This window comes from Anas acuta, chromosome 7 (assembly GCF_963932015.1).
Source record: "Anas acuta chromosome 7, bAnaAcu1.1, whole genome shotgun sequence".
Taxonomy (NCBI): domain Eukaryota; kingdom Metazoa; phylum Chordata; class Aves; order Anseriformes; family Anatidae; genus Anas; species Anas acuta.
In genome coordinates this window covers 10541553-10560629 of record NC_088985.1, presented here as the reverse complement: position 1 = coordinate 10560629, position 19077 = coordinate 10541553, and the positions used below count along the sequence as shown (strand labels likewise).

Below are 19077 nucleotides of genomic sequence, written 5' to 3'. Positions count from 1 at the left end.
TATTATTATTATTTTTATCATTTCCATACAAAATTGATAATTTTGTGTATTCACTATGAATTTAATTCCCTGACAATGCTGTCAAGAGCTAAGAGCTTTCTACTTAGACTCACAATATTAAATCTTATTTTGCCATACGAATAGTAGTATGATGTATACAATGATACCATGACACTCGGAATACCACTGTCAAACTTCTTATGACAAATTAAAATCCACAGTTCAGTCAGTATCTTCAGAAAGTTTTGGATTCAATACATATAACATAAAAGCTGTTGATTTAAGGACTGACAAGTTGGCAGGTACCATCATTAGTATCAGTAAAGCAAGGAAGACGATAGATTAGGAGATAAATTTCTCATCTTGTTGGGTCTACTGAAGAGAACAGGATCAAGCAATACATTTTTCTGTTAAGACAAATACTCAAGGCACCAAGTTTTCAAGTTTAAGACGTATGTTTATTCCTTCACTTGAAATATATATGTGGAACTTTACCTTGGGGTCTTATCTTCATGGCTTCTTGCCCACCGGTAAGTTTCTGCATAGCCTGTATATTCACTGTACTGCTCAGTACCTGAAACAAATGATTTACCATATTACATACAAAATATTTAGATATTTCTTTCTCTTGGAAAATCTTTCATAGGAATCACTGCCTCTCTGAATGAAAATGCACCAGTCAGAAGCATCAACAGAAGCTAGAGATTCATCGCTGTATACAATTCTTGAAACCAGTATGGGCTTTTTTGTCACCCTATGTAATGTTTATTCTGTGGCAGACGTTGCAAACATAGATCTTGTATGTGTGCTGTCCTGTATGCGTGCTGTCCAGTATATAACTAGAAGGTAGTTTTTGATTTTTCCACCCCCATATCAAATAGGCTCTCAATAAATTGCCTGTCTTCTTTAAAGTCATCCTGGTTAATATGTGGTTAACAAAGACTGCCCGTCTCCCCTCCAGCCCGGGGACCAAAATGAAAGCAAGGTTTCCTTTAAAATGCATTGAGGAGCAAAACTCGAGAGAAGTGTCTGGTCAGCATTACTGGAATACAGTGTCAGGCTAACAAAGGAAGGCTATCATTTTTGAATAATATAGAAAACCAGAAGTTTATAGGTGTGGCTGGTTTTTGCTTTGTTTTGTTTAAAACAGAGCAGCAAGGATATTTCTCAGTTTTGATGACCTGGTAACCTCTAAAAACTAGATAATTTCATAGTTTTTGGTAGACTGGCATATGTTTATTAACCATCAGGACTCTCTTAAAGACAGCAGCTCAGTTCCAGTGCTTTGAAATTGGAATAGGAACCAAGCAGGGAAGAAGAAAGAAATTCTAAATGAAACAAAGAAAAACCATGCCATTTACATGCAGTCTATACTCACTACATGATACAAGTTATTAATTAGCACAACTCAGATCTAAGGACATTTTTGAGGTAAACACGAGTTGCTCCACTACCTAAAACGTGGCAATACTACCTCATCACAATTTAGCCAAAAGCTGAGCTGACGGTTTAAGAAACATGAGATGAAGGATATAAAGGAGTTTTAAGTGTATGTGGCAGGCTGCATGTTTCCACTGAATTATTTTATTTCTCTAACGCAAAATTAGTGTCTACAAATCCACAGAGAAGCCTGATGGTAGGAACAAAGATTTCCAACACACTACTGTTACTCCAGTTGCTGCCCTACAACCTCTTGAGGGCAACCCTATATAAGGCTAGGTAGGACTGTTAAGCTTCCAAGTCTCACTGCCCAGTAATCCCTCCTTTCCTCTTGTTATTTTGTTTTGTGTTTGCTCAGTATGATTCCGGCACAATGGCTGCTGACGTGAATTCTTAAATATTACTGCAATTAATGGCACTGAACATACTGAAAGGCTGCTGTTCCCAGCTGTGGTGGCCAGTACCAGGAGGCTACTTCTGCAAAAGCCTGAGGACCCAGAAAATCATGTCCTGTACATACTTGGCTGCCCTGTGAAGAAGCCCAGCAGGGTATCTTGCAAGCATTAAAGGCTGTAGGAAAGTAGCACATTAAGTAGCTCGAGTCATTTTAGCTCTTTTGCTCTACTACACAAACTACTTTTCAAAGCTTTACCCTGAAAACAAGGAGAGCATTTTAACAGGGGGTAAAGATCATAACCCTAACAGGCCACTCCATCTTACCTAACCTCAGGTTCCTGCTTCAAAACTCGAAGATGCAAAAATGCAAAGAAACACTCCTGAAGTATTTTGCCACAGCAAAATCAGTCTTCCCCATTTTGGGCTTGTAACAGCTGAACTATTTTCAGTTGAATTTCAAAAGGTGAGTGATTGAAGAGAACACCTTGTTTGGAAAATTTCTGCTCATACCGGTATAGTTTGGCACGTTATAAACAGTGCAAGAAAAAGATGACAACTGCTAAGCAACCCCTTAAACACAAACAGCAACATCAGTTATGCCAGTAAATATAACAGAAAAATAGAGTTTAGAAAGATCTGTAAGCATTCAAAATCACTGACAGCACAAAATGAGTGATAACTAAGGAAAGAGTCATGCCTAACTATCGCACAGGTTGGTGATATTCTGAGAAGACAAGTTTTTCAATCTCTAAATAGGAAATTAAAAACGTTGAAAATCAGAAACATAAAACTGCTCACTTTTAATCTTATCTGACAAGGAAACCTGGATGCTTGTTTTCAGTAGCCTTAACTATATGAAATACAAGCTGTTAAAAATGTTTAAATTGATGCTTCTATTTCAAGACATTTTCCCCACTTACACAAATCCATTTTTACTAAGATGACTTACCAGTGCTTCTTTAACTCATCTGCCTTATTATCCACTCGTTATTTATTTAGATATGTCTAGACGATTAACCACGCTGAGGACAAAAGCTCCTACTCAAGGCTATTTTTGAAAGTTGCTAATCGAAGTGATTGTGATGGTAAAAGATTGCTCACCAAGAACCCACTTTCTGATGCAAAATCAAAGTAAAAAAAAAAAAACAAAAAACATGTGATGGCAGAACATTTCTATACAGTCATATTCATCCATGATCTTACACACACGACAACTGTGATTAGCTTAGATATTCAGAGTTCAGCCTTCAAACTGAGTTGTAGGCTATCAATTGTCAGTTAAGACCTCCTGACTTAGCTAAAATTCAGATTTACTGATATACTTGGGAATACTGTCTGAGCTAACAGTAAGAAAAGGCAAATAAGAGAAGCGTTTAACTTCCCTGACAGCCCTTACTAGAGGACAACCAACAACTTCAGTTTTGTGAAGAAAGCATTTCCTTTGTGGAAATGGAAAGCACATGGAAAGCATATGAAGGGAAAAGACTAGATTAGCAAGATATTGTAACAAGATGAATTACAACGTATTAAGATTATTTTTTCAAAAGCTGTTTTCATTAATTTTTATGAAAGTGCAGTGCATAATGACAAAAGCACCAAGAAGCAAACAAGCGCATATATAAAAAGAAGAAAAACTCAAAACACACAAACACTAAATTCATGTCCCAGCAACCCAAGGATAATGAAAATCAATGGGTTTTCATGAGCAAAGCTCTGGAAATATGTCAGACAAAAACAATTATTCAACTGGCAACACTTTGGCCTGTGAAACACTTGGATATGAACTGCTACTGCTGGGAGATTGGAAGCAATACAGGATAAATTGGATATGTTTGTTTCCGGTGAATTTCCTTTCACATCCCATAAAAAAAAACAACAAAAAAAAGAGCCAAACAAGGCAGTGTAACACAGCTTGACCTTTAAAAGCAAACTACAAAATACACAAAAGAATTTTGACTTACCCAAAGTCAAAACAAAGTATATACAAGGATGACTGAAAAAACATATCCATAGTGAAACTTTCTTCAGCAGAAGAATAATGACATCTCCAAGTACTAGCACTTATGGGACCTTGTCCATGAAATGGACAATGCCCCTCCCTCCTCAGATTCCACAGTCTCGCTCTTCATTTGCATACAATTCATGTGGCATTATCAAATTCCCTAGGATAGGGATGAAAGAAATACCACGCTGTTCCCTCTAGTTTTTCTTCAGAGGGATTGTTAAGAAATAGTACCACTAGCACCTCATAAAAATTAGTACATGGAAAAACCAAGTAGTTACTGCCATAAATGCACATTTACTGCCAAAGATGAGGGAAGGTCTTTCAACCAGTTCTGACTTATTACATATGCATCAGCATTAGTCTTCTGGCTCTCCTGGCCCTCCAGACAATGGCATGATCAGCCAATCCAGCTGAAAAAACACATTATCACAAGTAAATTCTCAGCTGCACAAATTACCTGATCAAGTTTATTGCATGAGCAACGCGCTTAGAAGTCTCTGAACATGCACCACCGAGGCACAGATAGGACTGGCCATTGTCCAATCTGCAGTTTTAAAGCAAACATGGAACACAGCTTCACTGGCTCTTAACAGTGTCTGAATATACGCAAACTCGAAGGAAAAACAAAAACAAAAAACGCACCCTCCAATAAAACACCATAATAAAGAAAAAGTCCTGAATGAAAACCCGTGACTCGCTTTCATAGCTCTACCAGAAATGCAATTGTAGGAATCTCTGGCATTGCTGCTGACATTTCAGTAGGTAGATGTCTGTGTTAAAGAACTTGACTGTGCATGACCACTTCCATATTCACCACAGCGGTGATCTTAACCAGATACCATGCAATCACAGTGAATTCAATTTCTCTCCCATTTCTCAGACTCTACTGCAAATTTAAGCCACACAGTTCTACCCATTAGGCCACTGAGTCAAGATGCATCACAAAATGTAATTCATCAGGAGGATCGTGACATGCAGTGGAGACTTGGCTATTAACTGAGATGGAAGAAGTCCAGGGATTAAATGAAAATGATGGAATGGCCATTTCCATTAGAGAAGAATGGAAGCAGCTCTTTCAAAACATTCATATTTGGAATCTGTTAGTACACAGACAGATAGCTGCACTCTGTTTTTATGCTCCCCAAAAAAGGCTCACTCAGAGGACAATACTTGAATAAATTACTTCTGTTACAGCATCATATCCAAAACAGAAGACAGCAATCAGAACTGGCCAAGAATTTTAGCATTTATTTTTAAAAATAATCACAAAAGCAAGTTTACCTAAAAGTTTTCACAGAAAAGGCAAGGGTTTTGGTAGGGTGGAAAAACAATCCAAAACACTGGGTGAAAGATTACCAAGGTTAAGACTGAAAACAAAATCGGTGCTGGCCACTACAACCAATAGCTTCAGGGCAGGGTAAGATTTGGAAGATATAAGCTCAAATTTCTACCGTGCATGCATGTAAGAAAGAATGAGTGCTTTGGAAGGACTTTTTCCAAGAAAACTGTTCCAATGCCTCCACAAATTCTAGTCTGTTTTCAGGTAATGAAAAACGATTTTTTTTTTTTTTTTTTTTTTTTTAACATTCTAGTAGGTTGAAAAATAACATACACTATTTGCTTGGAGTAATAGATTATGTATCTCTTGATAAAGTATTTTTTATTTACTCTAAAGAATAGCTATAAAGAAAAAAAATCTATCAACATTTTATTATTTTGCCAGTCACACAGTGTCTAGCTGCTGTGTTACCATGTATACAACCAGGACGCAGCATTACCTGGGACTGGCCCGTTCTTACCAGTGACATTAGCTGTTTTCTCACCTAATTATTTTGATCCAATGTGTAATAAAACATCACAAATTTTAAAAGAGATGGTGAACAAAAGGAACAATATTTTCAGTGAAGCACTGGACAGACAGTGCATACAGACTCACAACAATAAACTGGAGAAGCACTTAGCTTTTGATGTTGCAAGTTATGAACACAACTGGTAACAAGTAATACGAACACGTGTTTGTAACCTACAAAATCAACATCCTCAAGAAACATTTCCTGACTTTCTATCACTTTTAACAGATGCTCATTTTTTCTTCTACCGCTTCCTTCCCTGTTTGGTACCCAGAAGACAGTTCCTCTTCTCAGATTGAGCTTTCAGTCCCATGGATTACAATGAATGTTACAAATTCCGGACAGGAACAAAACCCACCCTGCTTTGGCACATCAGAAGCATTACCTGCTAATAGCTAGGAATTGTCTTTTACCTATGTTGCCCAACAGTATTCCTTATCTAGGCCTTATCTAGGTCTAAAGATGTTGAGTCCTTAAACAAATTTATGTAAGGTAAAAAGAGTTCTGTAACTCCTCATCTGCTCATATTGTTTCCTTCCTTCAAAAAAGATGTACTGGAACAGTGGCCCTACAGTCTTAAGAAGTGGGGTGAACAAGGAAGCTTATTGTTAAGTGAGTACAATCTTTTTATTTTCCTACAACATTTAAGCATACTAAACAAGTTGAAATATATTTTTCTACATAGAAAACCAGAACAAGATGTGAAACATATACTGCAACAACTAACCTGTGATGATGAGACATTCATTGTGATCCAAGACTTCAGTGATGAGCCTCGATACAATCAGTTCTGGGTTGATTAAAAAACGAATTTCTTCTTGTACCAGTCCTGCCCCAGTGACACCACCTCCAACAAAACGGTTTGCAAAATCAACCTAACAAAAATATATTCAGGAGGATTAAGAGATAAGCAAACAGCAAAAAAATCCTTTCATTTACTGAGTTAAATAAAGTCCTGTACAAATTTCAACTCTGTTGAGATCCACTGCTATCATTTAAAAATACAAACAGCAGGACAGAACCCGATTCACAGCATGCCCATCTCATTCTTCCCTTTCTTTTGATTCAGAAAAATCAAAATGAGACAAGTGAGATATTATACAGCAAAATAAAGTTCTGCATATCAAAGGCTCTGAATCCCATTTTTAGTTTTGAAAGGGCATGCATGTAATTATAAAAAGTTTCAGTAAATGTGAAAAATGGAAACAGCAGATTACAGTATCCTTCCTGCATTTTACAGACACAGAAGAATTATTAAGTTGTCCTTTAATAAGCTTTCTGCCTTGGCTGTCCACACAGAAGCATTTTTAGCTCAGCACTGCCCTGTACCAGTTGTTCTGTACTTGGAGGAATCTCTTCTGGATTGTCCTTGAAACACACTTGGAACAAGGCATGCCATCATTTTGATCACCAAGGTTTCTGCCTGATACAGGGAAGCTATGGACTCTAGTTTTTGCTACAATAATACATATTTTATACAATACATTTTTTATATAGACAACAGTTTTAAAAGCAATTGCTTTATTCAATAAATTACTATATATGTAAGTTACCAACCCTTAAGAAGTTTGCACCACTTTTTCCTGTCTCAAGAAGTACTAATTTTTTTCTAATTAATTAATTTATGGTAACAGAACTCTAGAAGACAGACTGCTTTCCTTCTTTCTTTAAGGTTATTTGAAAACTCAAGTGTATTCCTTGCTATCGATATGGACAGGACATCTTCCTTTATCAATTTATTTCAACTGACTGGCTCTCAGACCAGAACAGTGGTGCTGTAGCAGCAAAAAGTCTCCTGAACTCCTGACCTGGTCACTGTCTGGGGCACAACCATCATAACAAAAAAGAAAAAAAAAAAAAGGCATAAGAACACCAAAACCCTTGGCAGCTCATCAAAATTCCAGCCTGAAACTTTTATCTTGTCAATCTTTGATCCCAGTTTGAACCAAAGGACCTGAAGCTGTCCAGGGCTTGTGATTTTCTGTCAGCTAGCTCTGTAACAGGTACATCTACCAGCCTCAGTGAGCTAGGGAATACTGATAGCACTAAGTCTGCCCATGGAATTCATCTTGATGTTTCATTTACATGCATAACGCTTTGTCACTTAAGTCAATTGAGGATAAACAATTTTAAACTGACAGACTGTAAAAACATGACAAAAACATGAGATAAAGCCACTTTTACTGGTATATGCACTTACCTGTAGCATACCTTGTCCATTGCCTTCAATAGTGCCCTCATAGGTGACATGTAATCTAGACAGTTTTTTCTGAGATCTATCATTGAGGAAAAAAAACATTGCACAGAAAAGATGATTACAGGATCCCCAAAGAGACATCCATTTAAGAGAAAACCCGTCCAAAACCTAGCTTTTTATGCACCTAAGCGTAAGGTGGTTAAAAAAATCCAAAGGATTGAGGAAAATGCATTTGCCTTTCAGAAACAATTTATTAAGGCTTAATAACACAGTCAATGGTTCAGTTTCTCCACCTCTTTCATTACAAAGCCCCAAATGTGAAGTTTCATTTCCACATTTTTCACACAAGTCTGTACCACATTAACTTGCTAACCAGGAAAAAAGCTGCAAGCACAGCATTTTAATTCATTATATTTTCTGTCATTTCTGGCATCAAGTCAGCTCTCACTTTCTCTCCTCTCAAGCAACAAACAAAAAGGTATTACTGTTTTAAAAAAAATCTCTTAAGACTCGTCTGCTCCACAGGCAAACAGATACAAGCTCCAGTCACACCAACTGTCGGTGTCCATTCACCCACTTCTTTCTGTTCTTCTCTCCATAGCAAGCCAAACCAAACATTATTTTCCGGATCACTTGCTGGCATGAATCAATTCAACTTTAATGGGATTCAGGTTAATCACTAAGCAAATTCTTATATTTAACAAGACATTTGACTTACCTTTCCCAGTCTGGAAACTCTTGGAGACTTTGCCTTGTAAACGTCACCAACCCAGTAGGTTCTACAAGCAAACAAACCCCAGGGGAAAAAAAGAAGTATTAACTGCTAGGCTTTTAGATTATTTTAATTACAACAAGCATAATTCCTGACAGAAACAGAAGAAGTTAATTTTCCTCAAAAGCATGTATGGGTTTGAGGAGAACAAAAATAAATTTTCTTGCTCTAAAAACAAACAAAAAGCTTTCAATAAATGAATGCTTCTCTACAAGGGAATACTGTTATCAGCAGCGCTATATATATTATTATTATATTTTTATTTATTTATATTTATTTATTTACAAATTAAGCATTCACCTGTTGACAAAATCTTCAGTTTACATAGCCCCTACTGTATTCCTTTACAAGGAATTCAATTACCATTTGCAATAAAAAAGTTGTGAAATTATTACAGTCATTTATAGAGCTAAGTTACTTTTGTCTTACTAATTCCTTGCAAAACAAACAAACAAACCAAGAAATTGGGTCTTAAAAGTGTAATACAAACTTTTAATTCAAGAAAACAACATGCAAAAATGTCCTTAAGTAGTCTGAAGTTATAACATTAAAAAATGTAATACAGTCGTTTTGATAAAGCATGCTCCCAACAGATTTCTGATGCACAGGGGGCCAGAGACAGCTGCAAAAATTTTAAAACACTACTAAACTAGTAAGAAAAAGCCAGTACACTACAGCCCTTCTCACTTACACACATAGATCACAACTTACATTTTACCCCAGAGATTTATTTCTATTGACACTGCTGAAAGTTTGTTAGCTGAAACAGGAGGTAGCATTTAATTAGTTGTGAATGAAAATGATGAACTGAAGATGGACTGAACCAAGTACAAGGATTTCTATAATAGCTTGCAGCTGTTTTCCTATTTAGAACAAACTCTTCTGAGAGAATATGAAGCCAATAGTGAAATACTGACACAAAAAGAGAAAGTTCGATAAAAACACTGTAAGATATTGCTGCAGATGCAACATATGCAACTGCAGTAAAATCCCTTTCTCCTAAAAATGTAGTATGTAAGATCTGATACAGTTCATACTCCGATAAATATATTTTTGAGAGTTTATGCAGGCATTCAAATTAATGGCAACAACAGAATATTTGACCATGCACACTAAGGAAAGTATCATGCTAATTTCTAGAAGAGCTGAAGACATTCCACTTCTTGATAGCATTTACTTTATTTTAAACTAGGAAAAGTTCACAGCAGCTTTGTTTTGGATGAACAGAAGGGAAAAACCTGAAGTATCAACACAAGCAAGGAAAAACCACTTAGAATTAAAAATGTCATGGTCAGAGGACTAAATGGGCATCCTGCAGGAAATCTGAAAACTGATCCAGAATCTTTAAGCAAGAGATAGTACCTGTAATTTTAATGACTATATATGTTGTTAAGTTCCCTCTGCTTTCTCACTCTGGTATGGTGCACCAAGTATTTGCATATACTATACAAACACACAAAATATGTGTTTATGGATACAGAACTACACATTTGATATATAGCTTATATATAAATGTGTGTGTGAAAATATCTGTATGCAAATACAGATATTTTAGACATACATAAAAAACACTTCAGAAAAAAGGAACAAAGGATAAGCTCCATGCAAAAAATGAAATTGCATGTCTCATCTATACGGGATAAATTGACACTAAGAAGAATATCAGTGCACTCGGTGTGCTGCCTTTTGTTAGACATTTCCATCATAATGCCACATAGCCATTTCTAAATTGAATGGGATTAAATTCTTCATGTGTCTGCTTCATAGCTAAAAAAGAAAAAAGAATTACAACAAGAATTACTTTTTTCTGTGACTCTTCTAAAATAGCAGAAAAGCGTCTTAAGTTTCTCAGGCTTCCTTGGTGACCGTCCTTCAAACAATCTGGAAAACAGACATAAAAGCAATTTGATTAGATTTCAGGGAAACACACCTCGCCTAATTACTATGCAGTATGTAAAAACAAAAAAGCAGTTTGCCCTCCTTAAAGTCAACCACTTCTAAGCCACAAAGGGGCTGTCCAAGCAGTTCCATAAAGTATTTACTCACAAGGCTGCTACACTATGCCTCCATTGCCTTGATCCTGAAAAGAAAAACTATGCCCTTCATACCACTCATTATTCAGATAACAGGCTTGAATTCTACACAAACACTGAGATGCATTTCCCACAGCTACTTGGAAAGTACGTTTACGTGCTTATATGTGTAGTACACTTTAAAGGCAGACAGTCAAAACCATACACCTTCATAAAAGCACATTCTTCAAAGTAGAGCTGTTTCTTAGGTTCATTCACTCGATATGTTTCTGATGAAATGATAATGAAATATCCATCTTTTATTGATTTTGTAATATCAAAAAATATAATTTCAATATGAATGTCCAAGAAAGCTATGAGTTTTATTTGCAGCAGACTGTCTTGAACTGAAATCAGTGACCCGGAGTGAAAACAAGCACATTGAGTATTCCTGGATCCAAATGCCTTACCCTACTTACAGCTCAGTGAGTTGCAGAGGAGAATACAATGCAACTATATTGCTTTGAAGAGCTGCATCATACCAGCAGCATTTCTAAAGAAATGAATCCTCCCCCTGCAGAAACGGCTTTATCCACTGAGCTACTACTGGCAATCTCAAACTCATCTGTAAAAAACTAAGCATTAAAAAGAAGCATCCAATTTTTAGCCATTAAGTGAATGTATGCTTTTAAGGTTAACTGAAATATTTTTACAGCGTCATCCATCTTCCAGCAACTTGAACAGGCATTACTTAATTTCACTTCCAATAAAGTGACAAGGCATTGTTATTGGCAAAACATAATGGAATTTATCTGGAAGGAAGAATAGTGGGGACTTCAGAAATAATATCCTTTGAACAGGAAGGTCACTAAAAGATGTCTGATACAGTGAAAGCCCTGAGGATGTAAGGTGCAACAGCCCCCATCCCCTCCAAACAAACAACACAACACAAAAGCCACAACAGTGAGGAAAGCAATGACACAACATTATTCATTTCTTTCCATGCACTGGAATGATAACCTGCCTTTAAAAGCAGAATACTGTCAGGTAAACTTAGCTTTTAGTGATAAAGCAAAATAGATTTTTTTTCCAGTATTTAAAAATTCTTATGGGATATGCATGCTGAAGACATAAATTTTATCCAAAATCTGTTTTAAGTTACAGAAGCTAATTTTAGGTTGTCACAGTCAAAGGACTAAATAGGCATACTGCATGAAATCTGAAACCTGAACCAGAATCTGTAAGCAAGATGTAGTTCCTGTAATGTTAATACATTTAATAAAGGTTGGAAAGGCCTTATAAAAACCTCAGTCTTGGAACAACAAATTAGGACTTTAAGAAGGCAAACTTTATATATATATGTCCTACTTTAAAATGGACCCATCTCTAAGTTCTAGCATGGGGTTGTGCTTGCTCAACCAGTAAGGGGCTCCATAAAAGACAGTTAAGTCTTTATGCACTTAAGTCTTGCCTAAATCCCTATGTTATCTCTGACTTTTTATCTGGAAGTCTTATTTGGTATGAATCCTTTAAACTGGTTAGTTTATATATTAGCCTAATCATGCCTTCATCATTATTTTTTTTTGCCTCAACTTCAACTTGAAATCTTGCTCATGTTGCACATTCCCAGGAGTGAGTTCTTCATGGCACAAAGGCAGTACATGATTTAGCATAACTAGCACACTGTGCTAAAAGTCCAGAGCTGAAAAAACTATGCTTGGAATAGGCAGATCAAGCTAAAAGGGAACAACAGCAAAGCAGATGAACTCGGTTTCATCTATTACAATTATTCACCAAAATGTAGTCACCGTGTCAGTAGGGAATTTTAACCAAATAGACATTTTTTTTAACCTGAAGTGGTCAGCAACAGACTGTATTTTCTCTTGTTAAATGCTGTGATAAATACCTCTTTTCTTTCTCTCCTGGGATTAAAGCTAGAGTAATGCTGATTGCTTCAGAAATCTCATTTACAGCAGATAAATTCCCAAAACACATTCTATAATTACAACAATAAGAGAGATCTGTACTTCTGTCCTGCCCTGTAGCACTGGGTAAAACTGTTAAAGATTATTTAAGTCACTGTGGCGACATGTAGACTCTTTCCTAACTAAGTCAGACACCTACTTCAATTTTTTGAAGAGAAATCTTCTACATGAGAAAGAAAACACCAACAATAGCAAGATCAGCTACTGGGAATATGCAAAAAAAAAAGTGCTCAATAAAAAAAATTAGCAACAACCATCAATAAACATGCAGTAAAATTTTCAGGCAATAGTTTGTACTGTTTAAATATTTATTATTGCAAAAACAGGTGCTCTTATTTTATAGTAATGTTTTCCTGAAATCTTAGGGTAGAAGAAGTATTTTAGAAGTATAATCAATATTCTGCTTTCTGAAGCCTCACTGACTGCAAATTCAGAATTGTCTTATTTTCAACCAACATTTCCACCTTGGAAAGGCAGAATCAAAAGAAAGGCAGAGCTCTGAGGAACCTGCTTGTAAGTGCCTCGAAGAGCACCTCACATGGGGCTGGTGCGCTGGAAACTGTAAACAGTTCTCTAACCAAAACCTAAGTTGTTTTTTGTGTAATGCTGAAAACACCACGTTGTCTTTTCAAGAAACACAGATGCAAAAGAGTGTCAAATACACAAATGGAAGAAATGCATTCTCACGTGGCGTTTTATACCTCTAAAGTATCTTGGCAAGTGGTCAATCTGAAAGGTACTTCTAAGGGTACATTTCCAGTGAAGCAACATCAACATGATCTAATAACATGAAGGGCTACTCAGAAGTGTCCTTGGCATGCAAACAGTTTACTGGGGAAAAGCTGAAACTGTTTAGATAAATGGTTTCATAATGCACTGCTTCTGATTAAGGTGTAATTCAAAATATAGCAGCTTACTCGTAAATTTTGATTTCCAAGGAGCTAAACTGATCCCTTGATGTTACACCAAGAATTGACTCTGTAATTTCCCAAGCAGAAAGAATCATTACAACCTTGTGATTTAGGCTGCTAGTTAACACGAATTTCCTATCAGTATTTCCATTCCCAGCCTACATCTTCCCACCCCCAGGCTGCAGGTTTTTTCAATGCTCCTTGGCAAAGAGTACACAGGTGTTTCTAACACTGAAATTGGAACCTATCCTAAGGCCCAGAGAACTGTCAACACTGTAACAACACACAAAAATGTGCAGTATGGATTATACTTCAAAGCATTGTACAAACTTCCCATTCATAAATCCATGACATTTCATATGTGCTGCCTGCAAAAAGTATGAGTGCACAACTTTATAGTTATGGTCCCCACAATTAACCACCTGAGCTTTTTCCTCAACTACCACAGGTACCTTCTTACAGAAAGAGTACTTTCTTACAGGAAGAAAAAAATTTTGTACCATTCATAAAAAACATTTTTAAAACAATGGTTATTTAAACTTTCTCTCATCTTTTTTAATTCCTATTTTTGTGTTTCATAAAATACAGACAATGTTACCACTGTAGTATATGTATTGGAAAAAATAAACATATATTATGTGCTCAAAAAACTTTTTCTCTTGGGGTGCATGATCAAAAAAGTTTGGAGACCCCTGCCCTAGACAGTTTTAAAAACTTAAATGACAGTTACACAATCTAAGATGAGGAAATCATCTTAAACAAATTAAAAATTGGAATTCTTACATACAACATAAAATAGAAACCCTTACTAGAAAGTCCTGCTACTATTGAAAATAGTTTAAGTGAGAACTAAAATTAAAGCTTTTCAGAGTAGCAAAATTTCAATTCATGTATTTTGGACTTCATAGGAATCAAAAGCAGGATAATCTAGATAAGAAACCTGCCCAGAAACAAAAGGCAGACAAAATAACTCGCTCTGTGAGAGCACAAAAGGAGAAGTCACTATCTAGATCACACTTCCAGCACAACCTTAAGTGAGTCAAGTACAGCAACATCAGTTCTGTTTTTCTGGTGGCTAGTGTACGTCTTCCTCATTTAATAACTCAAATCCCAGCTTTCTGAATTAAAACAGCCTTCTATTTCTGTCTATACAGAAAGCAATTTAGAGGTTTTGAATTCCCTTGGCATCAAGTGGGATAAAAACAATATATTCAATGATTCAACCTCATAGGCAATTTCTTATTTACTGCTGTGTCATAGGTATAAACTGTCATCATCTCGAAGTTATTTAAGGCATCATACCATTCAACCGTTTTGTTTAATTAGGACTCCATCTTTGGATTAAACATCAATTTTTAAGATTTGTATAAGCATACAAAAATTAAGCAATGTGACTTTGTTAGTCATCTAGAGGCTAAAACCATCTTTCCTTCTCACATACAACCAGACTCCTGCTCTGTACTTTTCATTTTGTGCTTTCATTTATTTTGGAAAGCAACTTGGAGTATTTTAAGTTGCTCCTAAGAAAAAGCTTTAGTGAGTTAGGAGTCTAAGAAACAGCATGCTGATATATGACTGATGGAATGATAAAAACGCTAACCCCAAGTACTCAACATCAAGAAACAGCAGGGTAAAACATTTCAAAGCGAACATCTAACCCAAAAAGCTTTACCACAGCATGGTAAAACTGAGTTCTGAAGTCAATGACTGTATTTACTGAGGTATCAAAGAAGTACTCAGAGTACTGCTGCAATCACCAGAGCAAAGTAATTACTAGACTTGTTAGGAATGGCGTCCTTCTAAGCCATCTATTTAAAGATCATTTCATCATCCACCACACACGCTGATTTTAACTTTTCCCAGGAAATGATGCTCCACTGAAATCTATGCTAATTAGTACATAGACCTAAGGCAGGTGTAACAGGACCAGTGCCTATAGACAAAGAAAACCTAGAATCACTTTTCAGAGGAGCAATACATCTCTGTCCAAATCAAGTTCTCTCAAAGTCACTAGATAATTTATTCTCCAGAGAACCCTCATTAGTGTTGCAAAATGGATGTTGTTTATGAAGAGACAATTGCATTACTAGAAAATTAGATTTCAATTCTCCTGTATAAACGTACCATAGTTTGCCCATTTCCTTTCATATATTATACAATCCATAAAAGACATATATATCTTAACTACTGTTGTTGTTTTTTCTCCCCTCATTTCTAATCACTTGAAATTACTTTAAAAGCTTGTTTGATAAAGATGAAGAAATTCAGTCCTAGTCGAATGCCGGTGGTTTCAGACCAGAGCATCTCACTAAGGTATGTGCTAAAAGCTCCACCAGGTTTCTGTTACTAGACATGCTATTTTTAATTGTATTACAGCCTCGCTTGCTTTGACAGGAACTATTACAGATACCTCATATCTCCAGTTTAATTACAGTAGTTTTTTGAAAAAAAGAAAATAAACAAGTTATTGCAACTTGACACTACAGCTAAGAATGGTTCTTCAACAAACCAGTTTCCATTTCAGTCATCTAGAAAACAGATTCGAGATTGCAGGGTTTTTTTCTTTATACTTTTCTTTTACACATAATCAGACTTGATAGTTTTCCAAAATTACCAAATACATACTATAACCTTAAGAAACACACAGGGAAGAAAAAACTCCCCAGAGCAAAGTCTTGTATGACACTGGACTGTATCGGGTTTCAGTATCTTCTCAAAAGTAAATACAAGAAAGTATTGTTCTTTCTTAACTTTGATGTATTTCATAAAGGAAAATGTTTTATGAAAATTCTACACTAAAATACGAAGTATCCACAAAAAAGATTCATTATGAGTGTTGCCAGAAGAAAGTGCTTTAAAATGTGAGCATCGTCATAATCTGAGACACAATCTGAAGAGTCAATACAACTCATTCTTTACATCCAAACAGCATGCAACTTCTACGGGAAATTTATCAGTATGAGGGATAAAATGAAAAATATAATTATTCTTTTTGTGACTGAGTATTCTTGCATAAAACTGCCCAATCAATTTCCATTTTGTATATTATAAAAGCATTTTTTTTTCAAATTGAACTTTTAAATTTTGGTTTGATGTTTGGTTTGAATGAAAGCAATGCTTTCTGCTGTTTTGTATGATTTAATTATTTGGCCACTGAACAGATGTCATTCCATCTACTAAAATTCATAACCATTCAAGCTCTCAAAGTTAAACTATGAATGCCATGATATTAACTACAATTCTAATGAATGATGTCATTAATGACTTAAGAACTGTAAGAGGCCGATCCTTGCCAAGTTCTAAAGGGAATAATTTAATTAAATTTCAGAGAATTTCATTATACAAGCAACTTTGTAGCATGATGAACAATCAAACTAGACACTCAGTGTCACAACGTACCATTAACCCAAGTGCTTCAGTGTCGAATGAGGAAGGCTCGCTCTCCCCTCCCTTCATCCAGAAACACAGACAGGAGAGGGGCACAGATGAATTCTGTTAATACTAACACACAAAATGCCCTTCCTTCCAATCACTTGCTGCTATTAGCGCAGGCACCAGCATTCAAGCCACATGCCATCATCCCTGCAGCAACAGTGCCAAGCACTGGTACACCAGAAAGTACTAAACAGAGGAGGAAAAAATGTATTCTTAATATCTTATATGCACTCAGCATCTGTCATTTTGTCAGATTCATGTCTTGATTGGGGGTGGACAGTGGGTATCACAGTATCCTACTTAACACCGCACAGCAGGGCAAAGACTGGAAGGGAGAAGGGAACATTACAGCACTTAAAACACAGAAAACATAACTACTTTATGGTGGATAAACAGCTACTGATGTTTAAGTCTGCATAAAGTGAATTGATATATGATTACTGTTTAAAACTGTAAACATAAGAAACAGCTTATACACTTGTGTTTCTAACTTAAGGCACAAGTTCTATTTTTTCAGTCTCAGAGTTGAAGGAAAGAGTGGAAGGAAGCCTTTTGTATGAACATATAAGGTGCATGCACAGTGGAATTAAGGAACACAGCATTCACTGAAAAAAAATCCCAAATGCTAGCATGCACTTACTAATTCTGCTTTATTAGGGAATCATGGCAGATTTTTTTTTTTTTCCACACCCAAGAATGCAATAATTCATTCATAGTCATGCAGCAGAAATTATGCTGAGGAAAGAACCAAGTCTGGAAAAAACTGCAGGTTCACAATACTGTGGGGAGAAAGGGCTGCTGTGTAGAACAATTTGTTATGCCCATCCCTAAACAGAGTAGACCAATAGCCTGTAAAGCCTTTAAATCAAAATACAAGTAAAAAGAAAAAAAAAGTCACAACAATCTTAATTTCAGCCATTATTGCTGCCTTTTGAACACATCCAGCTTATCATGAAAGGCTTTTCTGTTAAACCTGAGGATACACACTGCAGCGGAACAAACCTTGTCATCTTGTACACCTGAAAAAATAGCTGAAAACATGACATTTTGTCTTTTCCTGCTCCTAAAGAACTAACTTTTCAGGACAAGAAAATACAGGACTGGCAGGAGGAAGAGAAATGGGATACTGCCCATCCTCCTCCCCTTCATTTTAGATTTCAACAAAGTCAGGTTACATACAGTAGCATGACAGAACACAGTGCAATTTCTTGTAGTATTCTCTACACCGCTCACTTCAATCTCCTGCTGTAATCCCGTCAGTTCCCCTCTCACAGACACATTTGCTCTTATTTTATCTACCGCTAGTCACACCTCTTTCCTACTTCACTAATCAAAAAAATCACGTTATCAAATGCAAAATACCAAGGGAAAAAATAACCTTAGGCCAACAAATGATTAAATAAAAAGGATCACAAAGATAAGCCTTTTTATACAAGAACACACAAAAGCATGCATTGACAAACGCTGAGGAACGCACGCTTTTAAACCTCAGGAGAAAGAGGACATCAGCATTCCTTCTTTTCTCCAGTTTGGTTACAACATTCTTGCACTTACACAAGTAAAACTGCCTTTCTACCTTCTGTGACCAAAAGCAGAGCATTACTTCAGACACAACGCAAGAGGGAGGCCTGAAGATTACCTGTTGTATTATCCCTTTTAAATAATATTACAGGAATTTACTACGAGTAATAGCACTAAGAAGCCAAGTAAGAAAGAACAAAGGACTGACCAGAATAAGGTAAAAATCCTGAACAGTTAGAGCTTTTTACTGGCTATTCTTTAAGTCTATGGCAGTAATTTATTTACCTAATAGTTTTCCAAGGCTTTTTTTGTATTAAAAGTAGTTCAAAACATTATGTCCAGAGTTAACCACTAGTATTACACTAATACTGTGACTTTATGTGCCTGTGCAATGTTCTGTGTGAATTTATTTTAATGACTTTGCAGCATTTTATTCTACAGTTGATAATTTAACTGCTCGGTTAAGGTACAATAAAAACCTGATACAAGTACTTAAAAAAGAAAAAAACAAAAAAAAAAAACAACAGTCAAACAGGCCCCTGTCCAGAACCTT

At 36.1% G+C, this 19077-nt stretch overlaps 1 protein-coding gene across 2 annotated transcripts in view; it reads right to left on the bottom strand.

Annotated features, from left to right (window-relative positions):
- PARG (poly(ADP-ribose) glycohydrolase) overlaps positions 1 to 19077 on the bottom strand; it is a 64030-nt gene that overhangs the window by 12528 nt on the left and 32425 nt on the right. For both annotated transcript variants that reach the window (XM_068687931.1, XM_068687932.1), the window contains exons 10-14: positions 10462 to 10541; positions 8607 to 8667; positions 7892 to 7967; positions 6419 to 6566; positions 496 to 574 (exon numbers count right to left, since the gene is read on the bottom strand). In XM_068687931.1, the coding sequence (XP_068544032.1) occupies positions 496 to 574; positions 6419 to 6566; positions 7892 to 7967; positions 8607 to 8667; positions 10462 to 10541 (444 nt within the window). The remainder of the gene's footprint in view (positions 1 to 495; positions 575 to 6418; positions 6567 to 7891; positions 7968 to 8606; positions 8668 to 10461; positions 10542 to 19077) is intronic.